The 19788-nt window shown below is 40.9% G+C and overlaps 1 protein-coding gene across 1 annotated transcript; it reads right to left on the bottom strand.

Moving 5' to 3' along the window:
* Nucleotides 1-3347: 3347 nt before the first annotated feature.
* Nucleotides 3348-19098, bottom strand: bco2l (beta-carotene 15, 15-dioxygenase 2, like). Its single transcript, XM_061816830.1, has 12 exons — nt 18964-19098; nt 16255-16432; nt 13580-13791; nt 11730-11845; nt 11526-11628; nt 9734-9874; nt 8076-8236; nt 7123-7293; nt 6589-6726; nt 5536-5718; nt 4468-4578; nt 3348-3744 (listed from the first exon to the last, which is right to left on the bottom strand). Exons 1-12 carry the CDS (start codon nt 18989-18991, stop codon nt 3628-3630), a joined length of 1659 nt encoding a protein of 552 aa, XP_061672814.1. The 5' UTR covers nt 18992-19098; the 3' UTR covers nt 3348-3627.
* Nucleotides 19099-19788: the final 690 nt, after the last annotated feature.

The raw sequence follows: 19788 nt of genomic DNA on the forward strand, positions 1-19788 counted from the left end.
GTTTTGTGTTTCACTTTCATGATACTGTACCGCCAATACTGCGGCTGATAAATGTATGGCTCTACAACGCATACGCTTGCGTCTCTTTACACGGACAGCGCAGAGAAGGTGCTCACAAATTCATCTCCATGCATGCCTCCGTACTAATATATCATAGTGTGGAAGGGTGGGTGGGGGTGAATCAATCCATCCTATTGTAAGAATAAGCACAGTTGCATCTAATCAGCATGTCAGTTGGTGCCGGCGACGGTGACGATAAGTATGATGTGTGTGCGTGTGTCATGTGTCGTATGTGAACAAAGAGCACATCGGCGTCAGCGCGGAGGGGAGATGCCTGCTTATGATGCCTCTGACAAGTGTGACTAATATGCTGAATATGGAACGTATCATGATGCATTTGCAGGGAAATAATGACAGAGACAACAGTTAAGGCCTCTTGTGGGTCAGATGATATGAGTGTCAGCGTCAAATCAGGAGAGACGGGGCTTGCATGCAAATGGAGCAACTCCGTGCGGGTTTATCCGTTGCGCCTTGCACAAAGGGCCAAAAGTTTGTGCGTCATTCTCCCGGAAAAACTCTGTCAGACTTATCAACAACACCTAAAATTGACCTTTGGTTCTTCTTGTTAAAATGAAATGTGTGTGTGACTCCCTTGATAAGGTTTTGCTTTGCTAAAACAAAATTAAGCTTGAGGTTAACCGAGGGCAAAGGTCACCGAGATGTGCCTGTCATACACACTGCAGTGTACTAATAAACTGAACATTTAGCATGCAGGTACGCACAGAATCACACCTACATACACACTGCGAGGAAGACTCTCACAGAGCGGTTAAGGCTGACTGATTAGATTAGGAATTATGAGCTAATTAATGCGTATCTTGGGAGACTCATTGGGCATGCTGAGGAGACACAGCCCCGGACAGTAGCAGAGTACAGAACTGTTGGTAATTTGAAGTGTATTAGATCTGGCCTAACATTAATTGGAATAATATGCTGCTGCTCAGACCTTCCTGTGCTATGAGTTAAAAGCATATGAAGATGAAACACCTGCCTGGCTGGCTGTGTGTGGACAGCCAATGGCGCTCAGTGGAGTGCAGATCGAGGCAAAACAATCCTAAATTGGATCGGCGCTCACCTGAACAACTCCGTAAATAGATGCTGGCATATGCCTACATGTTATCATGAAACTGATGTAATGTTTTTACTCAGATATTTTAGTGAATATAATACAGTAAAGTGCAATCTAGCAAAACTGCACAGTTAGTGTGGTCTTTTATTGCAGGCAGCCTAAAGCACACTTACAATAATAAGTGTGTCTAAGCAGCATTTTGAGATGCTATAGTTGATAATCTGGAAGCAAAAACAAAAGTGAGGTCTTTATATTTGTGTTTGTGATAGTAGAATGACATTTAGTAGATGGCAAATCAAAATAGTGGACTATTGTAGTTGTGTTTGTTTGTTAGTTGGCAGGCTACTTCCTTCTTCAAGGGGAGGAACATACTCTAAGACGATAGATACACATGATTTGCTTTCACGGACCAGACAAAATGATGTGGTGGGCCAGATCTTGCCCCTATGCCTCGAGTTTGACACCTGTGATGTTCACACTTGGAGCGAAATAGAATATAATAAAATTTATTGAAATAGTGTTGGGCGGCACGCTGGCTCAGCTGGTAAAGCTTTGGCCTTCGAGTTCTGAGGACTCGGGATCGATCCTGGACCCGCCTGTGTGGCGTTTGCATGTTCTCCCCGTGCCTGCGTGGGTTTTCTCCGGCACTCCGGTTTCCTCCCACATCCCAAAAACATGCAACATTAATTGAACACTCTAAATTGCCCCTAGGTGTGATTGTGAGCGTGACTGTTTGTCTTTATGTGCCCTGCGATTGGCTGGCAACCAGTTCAGCGTGTACCCCGCCTCCTGCCCGTTGACAGCCGGGATAGGCTCCAGCACGCTCCGCGACCCTCGTGAGGATAAGCGACAAAAGAAATTAGATGTATGGATGGAAATAGTGTTGCATGTTGATAGTCCTACCTTGTTAAAAGAAAACATGAACATGATCAGTGTCTTCAGATCAAAATATTAATAGAATCGAAGGTCATTTAAAAGAAATGATAAATACGGTATCAGAAGTGGCAACTCTTTGAATTTATCATACCCGAGAAGTAGTTTTTACGCTCCAAAATGTTGGTGACCGTTTTTCTAGATACACTCGCATCATCCCACGCTGGAAAAACAAAAGATGAAATTCTTCACATGTGTGAATGATAATTGTTCTCCTGGGTGGAGCCAAAGACAATTGGGATAGACTCTAGTTACACATGACCTTAATGAAGACACGCGCTATAAAAAAATGTGTTATGATTGAACGGACTTGGTACTACCATTTGCGTTTGATTAAGATATAAATCAGTAGTTGTCAAATCGTCTGATCATAGAATGCTGTCTTTCTACCTTTTTTCTGAGTCAGGCTACTCACTGGTTTAAAGAGGATGGGATGAAATGACAAGAACCTACCATTGTTTATTCTGAGGTGTGAGAACATTTTTAGTGTGGCTGGAAATCCAAAAAGAGCAACAAAATTCTGATGACCAAATTTTCTTCAAATGCGCAATGAAAAAGGAAAACTGTTCGCTACGTACGGGTTCAAAGAGAATCGCAGATGACATTTCCGTTGTGGGCCAGGGTGAATGGCTCCATTGTGACGCACAACAACGGTGAAGAGTGGGGGGTGTGGGGGGGATATTGGGAATAATGAAACAAAGCCAAATTTCTCAGAAGGCTAAAGATGAGTGAGTCATATAACATTTACAGAGAGTCTTTGTTGGCTGTGTGAGGTGCAGAGCCTGAAATTAGGTAAAACTAGTCCGCTGAAATCAATATGAGGGGGAAATAGCCGATGTAGTCTTTGGTGAGGAAGTTGGAATGACAGGCACAGCTACAGGCTACTTCATATTCGGTCCAGGCTATAACTCGCCTTGGACATTCCCTCCTATGGTTGTTGTTATTATTACGATTGTGACATCAAAGTGCTCTTGTTCCTTCATCAGCGCCGACATGTCAGCGTTTAAGTGAATGTCAACGTTGTTTTGCTCATTTCAACAGCACCTAATTTGTGACGCGACCTCTGACAGACTCTCAGGAGGCTATCGACCAGTCCGGATACATTTGTTTTCCACCCATTTCTCCGTGTTGTCTATTTCTATCACGTTACTTTGACAGAAATTGAATTTGCGCAAATGCATTTTGATGTCTCCTAAGTGCATGCACGTCTCGCGACGGGAGTGTAACGTTTCAAGTGGCGCGATGATGCGAAAACACTTCAGAATTAAACAGGGGAAAAAAAGGGGAATAGATTTAACTTTATTGTCTTCTGCTGGCATTTTGTGTATGTGGTTTTCAAAAAGATTTGTCATTCAAATCCTTCCATTTGGATCATAGTTGAACACACTTTAGGGCATGTTTCGCGTCTCTACTGTTGTATTTGTTGTGGCAACAGTCTTCAACGTGTACCCTAATTCTGTATATTGACTGAACCGATTCTAATTTGTGGGATCCATCAACAGAATTCCAACACTTATTTCATCTCTTGTTCACTTCAACAGTTCTTCAGTGCCGCAGTGGTACCTCTAGGTCATGTGATTGAAGACACCATGGGTCCCGTATGGGATATTGACAGGGACTTCTGCTCTGCCCAGTTCAGTGAAGGTCTTAGCATCCAGAACAAGCAGGAACGTACTTTTGTCCTGGAAAAAAAAAAAAGATTGCAAAGCATTAGTGTTTGCCTAACAGTATTTATTAATGAAAGTTTGAAAGTACAACGGTACCTTGACTTATGAGTTACCCAACTTGTGTTTTGTGAGATACTGTACCACCTGTCGTTTGAATGCTTTTTGTCTTTTTACTTGTTGTGAGCAAAATTTTGCGATACAAATACTAGATGGTAGCAGAGAACTCAGCTGCGATTTGGCAGCCAGTAAGCAATTTTTCAAAAAAGAGGATTCAGTCTATTTATTGACACTTCTACTTGTAGTTTACAATCAAACTAAGCGTGAAATAAAGAGAATTACACATTGTGTATTTAAAACAAATAGATATTTTTTGCTTCTGGAAAGTCCACTAGCTTAATGCTAACACAATGCAAAAAGCCATCGACGGGTTAACAAATAGCACGACTGTCACAACGGATATTTGAACACAAATGGTAGTAACACATGCAGACGGACAATAAAATAATACATGGAACGATAGCGTATGCATTCATTTCAGTTGGGAAAGATAATTTGACATACAAGTGTTTTGAGTTATGAATGAGGTCATGGAACAAATTAAACTTGTGAGTCAAAGTACCACTGTAGACATTTTGATGCCATGCATAGTTTGATAGTGATAGTGAGACTCAGTATTAAACAGTGAGGCTTGTGGGGGGGGGGAATCAGTTTACATTGTTTCTGCATAGGTGTACTTACTTCTCGGGGTGTTATAATGACTGACAACACAACTCCATCATCTTCCTCGGTTGCTTCAGGCGAAGCAATAAAGACAGGCTCAGACGGGAACAAGCCGGGATACCGCCACGCCTGAACAGGAAATGTGGCATGAAAATGTGCGCCACGCCAAAATCAAAAGTACTGTAAATGCCCGGTCTACTGCTTCCCAGTACAGCTTTTCTCGTAGCAATAAGCAATACAGTGGTACCTCAAAGTGCAACAACAGTCCGTTCTGTCATGCTGGTCCTGCTCCAATTTGGTTGAATTTCAGGCCAAAATTTCCCATTGAGTTAAATTACATTTTGAATAATTTGTTCCAAAGCTCAAATTGTGTCTTTGGGTGAGAGGTGGGGTAGGCTACATTTTCCACATCCAACATACAATCAGCCCCATCGAAGCTTTCAGTGGGTATATGTTAGAGGACGACTTGGTCGGTATGCAACTGTACCTGTTTTTATGACATGCCACCTTCTTATTTTCGAAATGGAGGCATTCCAAGAGATGCCGAGATTAAATGAATAACTTGATGAGTAACATCATTTTGCCTGTGTCTTCAGTTTCATTTACAAAATCAGATGAGATGATGTCTGGCCACATGTCAACCAAATTATGCTCCAATATATTGCCGCTGAAAATTGAGTGGGGTGCAGCAATCTTGAAAGCGTGAACAAAATATGGTTTTTTTGTACAACTATATTTCTACCCTCAGGATGTAGCCCAAATTCCACGCACATGCTGAATTTTTCATCTCAAAATATATAAAACATCAGAAAACTGATGTGCAAACAACAAGCACGAAACGCGGAAAAAACTCATTTCATTTCTCATTTGATAGCTCCAGTGTGAGGCAGGTTAAAAATGGCAAATGGCAGCTAACCAGTCGACAGCTAGCTAGGTAGGCATTAGCGCAAGAAGCTACCAGTGGCAGCCAGGAAGTCAGGACTTACAAAACTGAGGTCAGTACTTGTGTGATTTGACATCACAAATATAGTCAACATATTGTCGTATATTTTTTCAAGAGGTTCCGTTATGATTTAGAGTTTGTACCTTAAGCTCCTTGGTGTGCACGTCCATCTTGAGCAGTGAGTCACCGAAGACGTGCCCAAAACCGCATGAGTAGAAATAGCGGTAAGGTCGGCCGTTGTAGCGCTCGTAGTTGATCTGAGGGAACTCGAGGCCACCATACTGCAGCAGCTCAGCGTCATGAAGTTCCTCATGGGTCATGTAAACCTGAACAAAGTCAAATTTTCCCTTATTATAAAGTAAGTTTCTTCCGGCTTGTCCCTTTCGGGGTCGCCAGAGCGTGTCATCTCAGATGAACGCACATATATGTTTGGCACAATTTTTACGCCGGATGCCATTCCTGACGCAACCCTTCTCAGGGATTTCTATTTTGTGTGAGACATTTATGGTATGACCCAAAAACCCCCAAAATGGTCGACTTGCTATTTACGTTTTGCTCTATGGCTGCTTTTAACAGTTGTTGGGTGTATCTTGTTGTTTAGTGAGGGTGTGCTAAATGTGCTAACATACTGTTTTAACTGACAAAGACGTGCGCGGTTAGTGAAAGAACACGTTAAGCTGCGGACGTCATGTGAATATTTTCTCATAAAAGGTATGACTTTTTCATTTGGCTTCAATCTCACAATAGTCGAATTTATTTTAATTCAAATGTGCTCATGGTGCCGTGGTACATTCTGGTGACTTTGATGCAAGCAGCATGGCTTCACTTCCCACTCAGTGTGTGAATGTGAGTGCGAATGGTTGTCTGTCACCCAAAGATGGATGGGATAGGCTCTAGCATGCCCATGACCCTTGTGAGGATAAGTGGAATGGATAAGTAATGAATGATCTTGGGTGTGTATTTGCACCTAAGCCTCAGTCCACTGAGATCAACTTTTTTGACAGTTGAGTATCACACAATTATCACAAAAACCGTCCTGTTTAAGCGGTTATCCTCATCAAGGTGTATATTTACTCCCACGGTGTAGGAATGGCCACTATTGATGATAATTATGGACTCCACCCTTTCACTGCAAAGTGACGTACAACAGAGTTAATAGCATCATTACACAGGCAAGGTGTTTTACGATACTGTACCTCTCCGAGTTTGGTCATCTTAGCCGTGGCTTTGTAGTTAGGCAAGGTCACCAGGTTCTGGTCCAGGGGAGTTTGTTGGTCCACATTCAACGGCAGGACGTATCTCCTTGGCAGGTTTCTGCACAATGAGTTGTAGAACTGACAGGAGAAAGCACAAAAATGATGAAAGCTTGTGAGTAGATTCCAACTAATGTGCTTTGGAACCACAATATATGTTGTTAGTAGGATTAGTAGTATATTGTGATCAAATTTCATATTTAATATATGGCCTCGCCTGTGTGGCGTTTGCATGGATGGATCTTTCTTTTCTCATTGGTCAGGATAAATGACATTGCCGCACAATTACCAGACATATCAGGAACACCTCTTTGATGCAATGCAGTTGTACATTCCTCCAAACTACGCTCACATTTATATTTCTGTACATTTCAATATTGTGTACCCAGTGAGTTGAAGTGCTCTTAATATACACACTATGAACAATTATATGTTCATTAATGGCAAGATAAAGATGTTCCACAAACCCAAACTGACCTTGTCCATCTCCTCACCCGGTTCTCTTCGGAGGTTCTCCAGGGTAAAGTCTCCTATGACCTCGCCGTCATCCCCGCAGCACATGTCCATAACCAGGAGGCCGTCGTCCTCATAGGCGTTGATCTGATGCAATGCGAACATGGCAGCTGCGCGGTACTTGACTTCGCTCTCCTGTTTATAGGTGTCACATATCACATCGATCACTCACCACCACACCCGTAGTGAAATTAAGCCTTATGATGTGGATATTTTTCCCATCTAACTACAAGATATTGCTACATCTTTTCACTGAAATATCAATTAGTGTAAAATTGTATGTAGTGTAGAATTAATAATCAATCTTCAAATTATTCATTTTACTGTAAGCTTGTGCAGAGTTATGTTGGCTTGTAATTGATTTTGTTTACTCTTAACTCTAGTGTAATAACAAAATGTACCCTAAATCCTAAACATTAATACACAACCCCAAATTGTAAACATAAATCGCTAACCTTTAACCTTATTTATAACCCCCCTAACTGTAGCTTTAAACAAACACCTCTTATCCGCCACACAAGCCGATTGATCACTCATCACTTTAACCACACCAAACAACCTTTAATTTTTGTCATCATCAGCAACACCACATCAGGGATAATCTAACCTAACCCTGTACATATTGAAAATTTTCTGGGAAAGGGGGCAGAAGTGTTTATTCACGGTACATTTTCTAAGCATTTATTACTCAAAATAAGCTAAAAAAGTCCAGGCAGACATTTTGAGGCTTAGGTGTTAAAGGGCAAAAAAAAAAAAAAAAAAACCAATCCCTAGCGGCCCACTCCAAAATCATACAGAAAGACTTCTTCCTTATTCATTTCTCGTAGGTTTCTGACCATGTGTGCTAATAGCATTTCAGTGCATATTGTATTTCTTTATGCCCAATATGGAGGCAGTGAGCGTGACCTTTCACTCACTTTGCCAGTGTGTCGGTTGACCAGGTGGAAGATGGTGTCATAATGAGGCTCCCAGGTCATGACCTTGTGAAAACTCTTTCCTTGAATGCGGTACAGCATAAACTTGAGCAGGTCCAACTTGATGGGCTGCTCCACAAACACTATGTAGTTCTCCGACATGACTACAGGGGGGCATAAATACAGAAGTATTTGCATTTAGATACAGTAGAATGTCTGAAGATGAAATCCATGCAGAATTGGAGAGAATTCATGAATGACATCACACGAGACCGCTGAGTACCTTGTTCGACCTCATCAAAGAGCATGAAAAGATGAATTCCACAAGTTTGTTTCACTCTTACTTTGCGTTTTTGTGACGATCCAAAAGATTACGTTGGAGCCTTGAATTATGAGTAACCCAGTTTATGATTATTTTTTTAGGGTATAAGCTGTTTTTTGGACTTGGAGGCAAAAATTTGAGATCCAAACTCAACTCAAATCACTTAATAACATACAGCAATTTGGCAGAGAGAGAGAGCAATTCTACAAACGAGGATTTAAGCTGTATATTGCCACTCCCAGTTAAAGTTTACTGTCAAACTAAACATTAAACAAAGAGAATTACACACTACATATCTATTTAAAACAACCACAGAATTTGTTTTCTTTTTTTTTTAGGATGCTGTATTTAGGTTATACGGAAGCATATTGCTACCACACCAAAAAAACAAAAAAAGTTCCTATCATGTTATAACGTCATATGTTTCATGTCATAATGTGAATCATTTTATGTTATAGTTATATTGGTTTTTTTTTTGAGGGTGGCAGAAAATACGCTTCCGTAATATACAGTGTACTTTAGTATAATATTTCAGAACAAATCGTGTCTGAGTGTAAACTCTCCACTGGTAAAAGAGAAATAAAAAAAAAAAAAGACACTGACCATAGTGTTTCTGCATTGTTTTACAGGAAGACAAATCGGGAATTTCCTTTAGCCGCACCCAGTCTTCTTTGGCAAAACAATACAAAGCAATGTTTTGTGACACAATCAAGGGAATTTGGAGACTAAATATGTGCTTGCAGCGAATGTGGGAAGAAACAGATCCTCTGGTCGGCCCGCTAATCTATCGAGGGATGCAAGTGGGCGCACTTTGCAAAGCTTCTTCTCAGATGGCCAAAAAAATTCTCTGTACTGTCCATGAACAGCATGGAGGGTTGCAGAAAATTGCATTGCTTATGTAAAGAACCAAACACAAATTGAGTATGAAGCGAAGAAAAATAGCAATCAAGTCACGTTACATATCAAACACGCAACCGTTGCTGATGCTCTTCCCGACTTGCTTATTTTTCGCTTTGCAAAAAAAAAATTCCTTGTGGTTTTTAGTGCATTTTGTGAATTCTGCAGACCCGCAGTGCAGGATAAAGATATGTTATTGGGCCAAATAGAGACAGTCAAACAGCAACAGCTGCTGAGAGCTGCACACAATACAAAGGCACGCTGATTGACAAAGGGAAGTTAGGTGAGACTAGAATTTAAATGAGTAATTAATAAGGGTATGGAAAAAAAAAAGCAGTCAGTCAAGGGTAGGCTCAAGCCTGTCAAAGCAGGCAAGTCCCAAAGCTCTTCCCATAGAATCCATTCATTCCACTGATCCCTTTGGCTACGCACTGCATCTCACCGAAGCTGTGATAGTAGGAGGGTTTTCTGGGTTCACTCGCTGGGATGGAGCAGATCACTTTGGCTCCATATAGGTCTGCGCAGTCCTCCCTTGCCCCCGTCTCCTCAGGTGGGGGCACGCGGATGATGTTGTAGAAGAAACCTGAGGAGGATCACAAGCGCAGTGTAAGTAGGACACTGTAGGAGTAATCATGATGTTCTTGGAAATAGGGTAGGCAGGGAATTTACAACGTCAAATTGCAGGTAATAAACAGAGGAAACTCAAAAATGTTAAAACGTGCTTACCCGCCACTTAATTTGAAAGATTCAAAACAAGAGAAGTCTTTCGCAAATAATAACGCATTAATTGAAGACTCTCAAATGCTTGTAGGTGTCAATGTGTCTGCGAAGGATTGTTTGGTTCTACGTGCCCTGCAACGAGTTCAGGGTGTATCGCCCTCCTGCCCGAAGATTGCTCCGATAGGCTCCGATAATGGATGGGTGGTTGTTTTTATCGGGGGGGGGGGGCTGCATGGAGGATTAGTGGTGAGAACTTTGGACAATTCTGAGGTGTTTGAATTTCATCTAAGGCAATCTTATGTGGAGTTTGTGCGTATTTGTGTGTGTATGTATATATTGGACTTTACGTCGATTTTATTCCTGTCATTAGAATCAGACGATAATTGGCAACCCATCCTGATCGGCTGATTCCCTGACCCGATCAATGACGTCAGTGATCAGCTCCACAAAAAACATTTCCTCCATGTCGCCTTCATTAACATAATATCTGAATTCAAAAGCTACTTTATTTTTATACTGTAGTATTTATATCATTTTCTCTCAGGACACGACATTTGTGTAAGGCTTGCTTAAGGAATGTTCACTCAGTTTCAATATGATACGACTCATAAGCAGCCAACAAAATGTTACCAAGTGTAGCAAGTTATTGCTAGCGCTAGTGGTTGTGTGTGAACACGCTGCCGCTCTGTTCAAAACATCTGACCAGCGCAGTGAACCAAGGACATACTCTACAATTGAAGAATCTCACTGCACACCAACAAACAAAAATGTCACAAAAAGTAGATACAGTTCATTAATTTCTGTATGTTTATCTGTCATCTAATAGAAGATCATGAATTTGTTCTGTCTCTCACTATCCTTCACTAGCATAAATGGTCAGAAAAGGTCATTTAAAGAGACTCATGGCCTGACGGATCGATAATCAGTTGTCATTTTTTTAAACTCACTAATTGGTGATCAGCCCCCCATAAATATATATATACTGTACATTATGGGACGTCAGCTATTATTCCACTGCACTTACTGATGCTTTAGGTCTTTTACATGTTGTTCCAGTACAGGTATCAAAGTACTTTCTTCAGGTATTCTGTAGTATTAAATTTAGAAATGTAGTATGGTGAAAAAAAACACAGTTTCCAACAGCCTCTTAAAATATCCCCACTCTCTCCTTTATTCTTAATGGTTTCCTCTCTTCGCGGCAGTCCACTTCTTCCTTGGCAATTTGGCAACAATTTGGTTTTTGTGGTTCAATTCAAAATGCAGTGCAATATTCTGAATGTGGAGCCTGAAAACATAATACAGGGTCACTGTGTACATCGAGTACGAGCGGCACATGTGTAGTTGTGAGATGCACAATCAGTGTGCAGTGAAGTGTTGCTAACTATAATTTTTTTCCATGAAGGTCCACTTTAGTCGCATTCAGCTGCCTCGCTCAGTGTTCGTGGTGCTTGACTATTACGATCTTGTGTGAGCTGTCTGGTGGGGGGGGGGGGGGGTGTCAGCGGTGATGTTACCTCCTTTGCCGTGAGAGTTGCCCATGTTGTACGTGGCCCCTTGGCGGTCATAGTGTGGGTGAGCTGTGGCTGCGTTGATCGCAATGTACTGCGTCCAGTCCACCTGAGATTGGCATCAGGCATCAAGTTGTTTTATTTTCCTCTCATATTAGTTTAATGTGACCTTCAGAAGGCCACGACGGAGAGTCCATGTTGTTTGACTACCTTTTCCTTCGTGTCCAGAGTTTGAGGATCAATTCTCCTCATGTACTTGGTTTCTGTGCTCACGAAATAGTCTCCCTTGTACTTGACAAAATGCACGCTTGCGTTGTCTGTGGCCTCTGCTCACACCAGAAAAAAAAATGATTGTTACATACAGCCGCGTTCGGAATAATCACAGTGTTTTGAAAAGCGAGTAAAAATCCAAATCCTTGTTCTAGCTTGTATTTCCACCCAAACAAATACACTTTTAGTAGAATATAAACAATGAGCCCAATTCCTTGCCTTAGAATATTTGGATTTGACATAAAAAGATGAACATGAGATGAAAGATCTGCATAAGGAAAACAGATATGATTTCCAGTTATGTACATTTGCATATGGTATGTTCTACGTTATTTAACCTTTACAGTTTGAGCAATAACCAACATGAAAACCAGAGGGCAAGCTACAGGAGAAAAACAACTGAGAGAAGATGCAAAATGATTCAAAGCTATAGCAGATACGTTTGCAACACAGCTAATTGGATTATCCTGAAGGAGAAATAAACCATTTGTGTAATAAGTAACAGGTGTCAAATGTGTACCTCAAGGGCATTTTGAGACCGCTAAATAAATATCCTGGAGCAACTGTTTATTGATAACAGCAGCAACCTGCAGAGGGAAGGAATGAAGTTACTGTAATCAACTTTTTACAGAAGACCTCACAAACAAAAGCATGCAATGACAATAAAAGTTCTGGATCAAATGTATTAAGATCATGAAATGAATTAAAAGGATAGTGTTTGGAAAAGAAAAGTGGAACCATAGTGATGGGGAGATCCTTCATTATCAAGCAATTTAAGGGCGCGGGGTGAAAAATCATTAGATATTAAACCCTATAGAGCATGAATTTTTCCAGCTGAAGATCAGAGGATAAACTTTCAAAACAAACAATTGCAGGTGGTTAAAGTACTTTGAAGATAAAAGCTTTTGTATGTATTTTTATTTTTGATAACTTTTTTTAAACGCTTTGCTGGTTTTTGAACACAGTTTTACAATGCCATCAACATTGGAGATTCCTTACAATTTCCCTCGATTTGGAACAAAATAAATGATGCTAGAGTATCTAACAGAAATGAGTTTTTTTAAGTTTTTTAAGTTGTAATGCAATACATGACTTGGTTAAAGTTTGCTGATCAGGTGCTTTGTTTAATGTACTACACAAGAAATTATTTAAATGACTGAATGGTGAAAATTACACATTATTTCTCCTCGTAGTTGGTGTTTTTCTCAGAAAATCACAATCTTGTTCACATATCCATCCATCTATTCATTTTCCATGCCACTTATCCTCACAAGGGTCGTGGGACAGATGGAGCCTATCGCAGGTAACATATTTTTTTTCTACCTGCATATAGTCTAAAAATGCACCACGTCAAAAGAGTCTCACTATCATTACAATGACATTGTTGAATTATATTTCAGTTATTGCTTATCAGTGTTGTTGAGCTAACTTCACAATCCTCATCCTCAGAAATTGCCATTTAATTTACCAGAAAAATAAGAAGAAAGTTGTTTTGTTCCCTTTGAGAAACACATTCATACCATCACATTCAAATATTGGATTTTTCTGCTATTATTGTAATAAAAGTCATTATGATGCACCTGTCGCCTTTGTTACGGCTGCAAATTCAATGCACATAATTCGTTAAAAAAATGTTTTTTTATTTGTTTTCCATTTTGCCTCCAGCCATGTGGCACATCTGCTTTTGTGCTTATGCTCCAGTTGTATACAGTATATACTCAGCGATGCCAGGAACACATTTGGATTTTCCAATTGCGTGTGTATACGTATAGCCTTTCAATTTCACCTACTTGGGATCTGAAAGCGTGAGAAGAATCGTGCGAAGATGTTCTTGCAGGGATCAGGCATGGCCAGCGTTCCGAACTCTGACACCACGATGCGGTTCTTCTCCGAGTTGGACACGTACGAGTCGCTTCTCAGAAAGCGACTCCTGTATGTGACTTTGCCTTCGCTGATGTGAAATCTGTGCATCATGGCCATGCCGTCAAACCAGTGGGTGTATCTGAGGAGGGCAGAGAGAGACCAGTGGTTTGATGGCATCCCTGTGAGAAAAATCCTCCCTCGTGTATGGTTGAAAGACAAATCCCAGACCCCGTCATGAAAAGTGCCTTCGGGTGTGACAGATTCATGAGCTGTGAACTCAACTCTTCCACCACATTTTCTTCACATGATTTCACTTGAAGGGTTGAGCAGCCTGCAATTTTGCTATTGAGTAAATATTTTCTGTTTCGCGAATGCAATTGACGGCAAAACACTAAACACACACCAGCGGCACAAGCTAACGAGTTTTAATGCCGACATTTTCAATGATAACTTGGCCAAGTCGAAATATTTAGGCTGCTTATATGATGAAGTGCAGTACGATACTATTCCTTCAGTCGTATAAGCACGCGATCCTTCATTTTTAGTGAAATTGCATTTCTGAATTTTCTAAAACTGAATATCCAGTTGTGAGGAGTTGAAACCTATCCCAGCAGACTTTGAACAGACACATTCACACCATTGGTCGTGTCAGTTGTCAGGCAAGTGAACCATAACATTATCAATGATTCAAAAGCACACCTTAAGAGGGAAAGGTGAAGATAAGTAGGATATAGTAGCTCGATGTTTTGATTGACACTGTTACAGAACTGCATTGCATAATACTGACAGCTGTGTCTAACATTGGCTGATTGAGACAACAAACTGTTACTTGTGAGCTGTAACCACACCCAAAAACACATCAAACTATCACCTCAACCAAAAATCCGCTCACCCAAACTTTTGCGGTGGAAGACAGAAGGGTGTTGGCTGTCCCACTTATCCAAACACAAATCTAACAGCAGCCATATTAGATTTGTTAATGACAGTAATTGACACAGGACAGCTACTGTGTTGGACTTAATGGCTCACAATGATTTCAACAAACGAGGTCTTGAACATCGTATCAAAACCAGTGGAATTCATAACAACTGTTTCATGGATCATCGCCAACCTATCTACAACCGCCGATTGTGTTGTCACTGTGTGGAATTTTGCCTTTGCATCCTGTGTCACCTGAACACGAAATGGGTTTCCCCCCCACCATGAATGTGGTAATCAAGGTTGAAGTGTGGTTGGTCGCTCCTGTGACATTTTATGCTCCCTGAACAATGCCATGACTACCAACCAGTATCCTGCTCTGCACATACAAAACTTCTCCACCCACTTAGCAGGGACCATAATCTTTCCCAAGGTGGACTTGGTGCGTGAATACATCAGGTACCAAGTATACCCATAGAATGTGCTCCTAACAGCGTACAGCACACACTTTGGACACTTTCAAATTCTGCAGATACTTCTTAGCCACAAGGGGGTGGCGCTGACGTGGATGACACCCTCAGATTGCCGCTCAAGCATTTCTGCGACCGCGGCCTCACGGTCAGCCCGGGTATGTGGCACTTCGGCCTGTTGTCCATCGCCTTCATCGGGATCACATCACACCACAGGGAACCGTCCCCATTTTCACTACGGCCAATTTCCCACAACCCTCCACTGTCAAATCCTGCAGACGATCTTGGGCATGGTCACCATTATCTATATAACATTAATTCCTCACATAGCTCATCTCATGCGCCTCTTGTATGTGGCCCTGTGCGGCAAAGTAACCAAGGATCCAGTGGACTTGCCCCCGGCGAAGCAAGAAGCACTGGGTGGGCGGGGCCAGTAGGCTTCTTCAACTGACACCTCCATGGGTATGAGAGGAAATACAGCACTTTTGCTCCTCGGCATCTTCCTCACCGTCCAACAATTCAGACCTTCATTGTGGGCCGCCAATTCAGTGGCTTTGTGGACCACAACCCGCTCACATTTTCCATGACCAAGATCTCTGAGTCGTGGTCTGGTCGACAGCCTTGTCAGCTGGCCGCCAACTCCAAGTTCACAACAGACATCCAGCATGTAGCTGGCAAGGACAACTCCATTACTCACTATGACCCAGTTCGTCATGCCATCCATTCACTAGAGGCCTGGTCACACTGCCGTGGGTACTGACCAGACCGTGGACGCTGACATTCAAGCCCCCACCGGGCTGCGTCTGGGAGACATACCTTTTTTGTGAGAATTATTGTAAATATATTTATCATGGATTTGCTATAAAGCAAGACAAAGTATTATCCTTGCTTCGGAGATTCTTTTCGCAAATGGGATGTGTGCATATAGGAGATAAACCTTGACGGTTTTATCACCCCAGTGCCACTCTCCTCTGTGATGCTGCAACCAAATCAGGTAGAAAAGAAAATGGAGTTCATCAGGATTATCTCTCGGAGAGACCTTTTCTGGTCACTCGTATGACAAAACCAAGGTGCTCTTTTATTAAATGAAATTGACACTATTAACCCACCTCCATAATCGATAGTCACTATTTAGAAGTCTAAATAGTCAAACTATGGGACCTTTAAACATGATAACTTCTGTCGTGTGTATACTGTGGTGTTGAGTACTTTACCTGTCTTGACCAAATTCAAACTTCCCGGGCCCGTTCCTCAGGAAGCTCCCATTTATCCATGATGGGATAGTTCCCTTGATGGTGGTGGGAATGGGCTCCGGGGTCTCCTCCACAGACCTCACCAGGGGGGCCACACTCTCCAAACCTTTGCCCTGGGGGCATCTCTGCCTGCTGGACACTGGAGGGAAATAGTAATTAGAATCATCTGATCGATAATCATATTCACCATCAGTTAATTTATTGGTACAGAAAAATATAATACTGACAGCCCTCTTTTGCTTGTTGAAGCCCAATATATATTAACAATAACATATAACGCAAACTCTATTAACTATAATAGTAATAGTATCCATCTGTCCATTTTCCATACTGGTTTTCATTAGGGGCGCGAGCCGTGATTCTGGTAACGCGTTACTTTGTAATGAGATAATCGTCATTGGCTATTTCATCCACCACAAGCACCTTGAAAATCAGAAATACAGATAAGTTTTGTTGGATCAGATTAGGCTATTTACTTTTACGAACTTTTCACGTTACAAAACAACTTCCGGAACGGAATAATTTCGTAAGTAGAGGCACCAGTGTAGATAAAATACTACTACTACAACTAATAATAATAATGCATTCAGTTTTATATATATAAAAATATAATTATAGAAGGTTCCTGTTGTTGTTTAATAAAGACTAACAAGAATTACATAATACATAGTAATGCTAATAAAATTCACCAGTGACTGTGTGTTCAACTGAAAATGCCTCTAATTGAACTGTCCAATAAAAAAGTTGCATATATGATAAAATCATTATCTACTGTGTACTTTATGCGATTATATAAGGTCTTCCGCCACCGTGGCACGGCTCCCTGGGTTGGTACACGCTGAATGACACCCGCTCCATCTCTGTCTTATTTGCGATCCAATAAGCAATTCCTCGCCATCGCCTGCTATCTATCACCACCTGCAATAAGGCAACACCAGTTCGGATTGATGCGATAAGCAAAAAGCAAATAATTGTTGTGGTTCAATAGTGTGACGTGTGCCGAGCTTGGCTTTTCACCTTTCTTAAGACGCCAAACAATCAACTGAAGGATACAAATGAAGTTTGTTGCCGCAATGCCATTAACGCAGACAATTAAAATAAGAGAATGCAATGAAGAGGTAAGTGCTGTAGGATCGAAAAGACTTGCAATTTCCACAACGTGAGGTTTAATTGCAATTACTGCAACATGCACTTGGAAAATAGCCTTATTATACTATAAGTTGTTGCCTGATCAAAATTCACACAACATTTTTCTCTTTGTAACTATATCAACAGTACAGTACGTTCCATTAAGACGAACAGTATATGAACAAGATGAACGGTGTTAAATTACCCAAATAATTGGAAATATTGTAACATGTACTATGCATTTTCCAGTCTATCATACTGTGCATATTTTGTATATTCAGTGCTTATCCTTTGGAACTGTTACAAATGTATTGTAAACTGCACGTAAGGTGACGATACTTTGCCACCTAATCTTCTGTAAATATGCCGATGTAGTACTGCATATGTCTACTTGTATGTACACTTATAAAACTTTAAAGTTGTGACTCCTAACCACTTTGCCTATCAGGTGTCCCACAGGAAGTGATTCAATTGCAACTATTGTTCAGAAAAATGTAAATTTGTTACTACTACCAATATATCTTTCAATGTGTAGAGAAGTCTGGACAGCCTTTCTTCAACCGTCACGTTTTTGTGAGAACAATAACACAAATAAAATCATATAAAAACTTTTTCACCACGATTGAGACCAATAAGCTGTACAACTCAATTGAAAAAACAAAAAAATTCAAGTGGGGAAGTAAAAATGAACAACTGAAATAATGTGGTTGCACAAGTGTACACAACCTCTTAATATTGTGGATATGATTGTGTTCATTCAGAACTAACCACACTCAAATTCATGCTCAGTTTCAGATGGTCCAAATCCCGGTCTGCCAGTGTGGAGTTTACATTTTCTCCTTCTGTCTTTTGAGTGTATTTGCAACATTTTTGTTTGGTAGATTTTTCAAATATGAAATTATATGCAGCCTGGCTTAAGAAACGTTACAAAATGCTACTTTAAGGTATACCAACTGGTAATTCCCAACATTTCTACAAAATACTTCTAATTAGATGCTAAGTGCAATACACTGATGGGTTTCAAGTACCCAGCACATTCACAATAAAGTGGACTCTGTGTACTATTGTACCGCCTACTCTGCATGTTTGTTTTGTTTTGTATTTGGCTTTTTTTGGAGGGCTGGGGCAGGGTTTAGGCCTAATGTGGCACTGATAGGCAGCATTAAGCAGATTTGATCATTTTGGATAAAAACAGTGTTTGAACATCACAAATATAATTTGATAAACATTCATGTTTCTCCTTTAACGGTGGAATACAAGATTTCACCCTGTAGAAAATATTCACGTTGTTATCCGGCCCACCTTAAACCAAATACTTTTCCTAATATTTGATGTTTTGTGTGCGTGCTAATAAAAGTCAGCAGATACCCTTTGACCAGTGATATTGTTATTTCAATTGCTCTCAAATGCCAAGCAAATACCTTGACACTATTTGTCAAAATGAATCAAATCTGCCTCGAGAAAAATAGCAACCCCCTGCTCGGGTCTTTAATTCACAAATGGCCAACTCCACCTTGCTGATATACAACAGTGTCTACTTACACGGCTGCGGCTCCGCCGTCTCGGACATGCTTGGCCGGTTGCTTCACACCGAACGAGACTCAACGTTCCACTTGTATTTCAAACGCTCTAAAAAGGAGAGCCTTTGGACTTTTGGATGTGTGCCGAGTTCAAGAGGTGGTCACTCGACATAAACTAAGGTACATCAGTCACGCTATCAAACAACTGCTCGTAAAAATGTCTCACGACTCTTCCGACTGTTCCTTTTGTGTAATGTTCCTTTTGTGTAACTTATTGAAGATTTCGCTATGGACAGAAATGTTAGGTTGCACCTGACACTTCATAGCTCCAAGTTCTGTCTTTCCAGAGGGGACCAAAAAAAAAAAAAAACAACTTTGTGTAATACACGACCTCGGTTTCAGGATGGTTGTCGATCATGTTGTGAGTTGTGCATGACATCCAGTATTTTTGTGTGGAGACACGTCTTGCCTGCAGCTCTCACGTCACAATACTGTACTGGTGCATGTTTCTTTAGCTTTGTATGCCGTGCATTCTGACTTACGTTGAACGAATTAACTTTACGAGTTCACAATGTAATACCCTAAACCCATTCACACCTTCCCACCCAAACCATAAAATGAAATGAGTGAAAAAGTGCAAAACAGAAGACAACAATACTATAATGTATACAGAAGGGAAAAAAGTAGAGGAGTCAGTAATCGCAGTGCATTTACAGATGATTTCCAAAAGGTGGATCATAGACCCAAGTTTAATGACCTTTCCGTTATCTATACCATGTCGCCATGTTTCTGTTGCTTCAATCTAATTTATAAGTGCTGTCTCTGTCATGATCCTGCCGCTCCAGCA

Source organism: Syngnathoides biaculeatus, chromosome 4 (genome assembly GCF_019802595.1).
Source record: "Syngnathoides biaculeatus isolate LvHL_M chromosome 4, ASM1980259v1, whole genome shotgun sequence".
Lineage (NCBI taxonomy): Eukaryota > Metazoa > Chordata > Actinopteri > Syngnathiformes > Syngnathidae > Syngnathoides > Syngnathoides biaculeatus.

What these genes read in the sequence shown, in the direction of transcription:
- bco2l (XM_061816830.1), bottom strand. Translation starts at nt 18,991, where the DNA reads ATGTCCGAGACGGCGGAGCCGCAGCCGT. An exon ending in CAACTCTCACGGCAAAGGAG is followed by an intron (nt 9,875 to 11,525) that starts GTAACATCACCG and finishes GATCCTCCTCAG; the next exon opens with GTTTCTTCTACAACATCATC. An exon ending in TGCACACCAAGGAGCTTAAG is followed by an intron (nt 4,579 to 5,535) that starts GTACAAACTCTA and finishes TTTCCTGTTCAG; the next exon opens with GCGTGGCGGTATCCCGGCTT.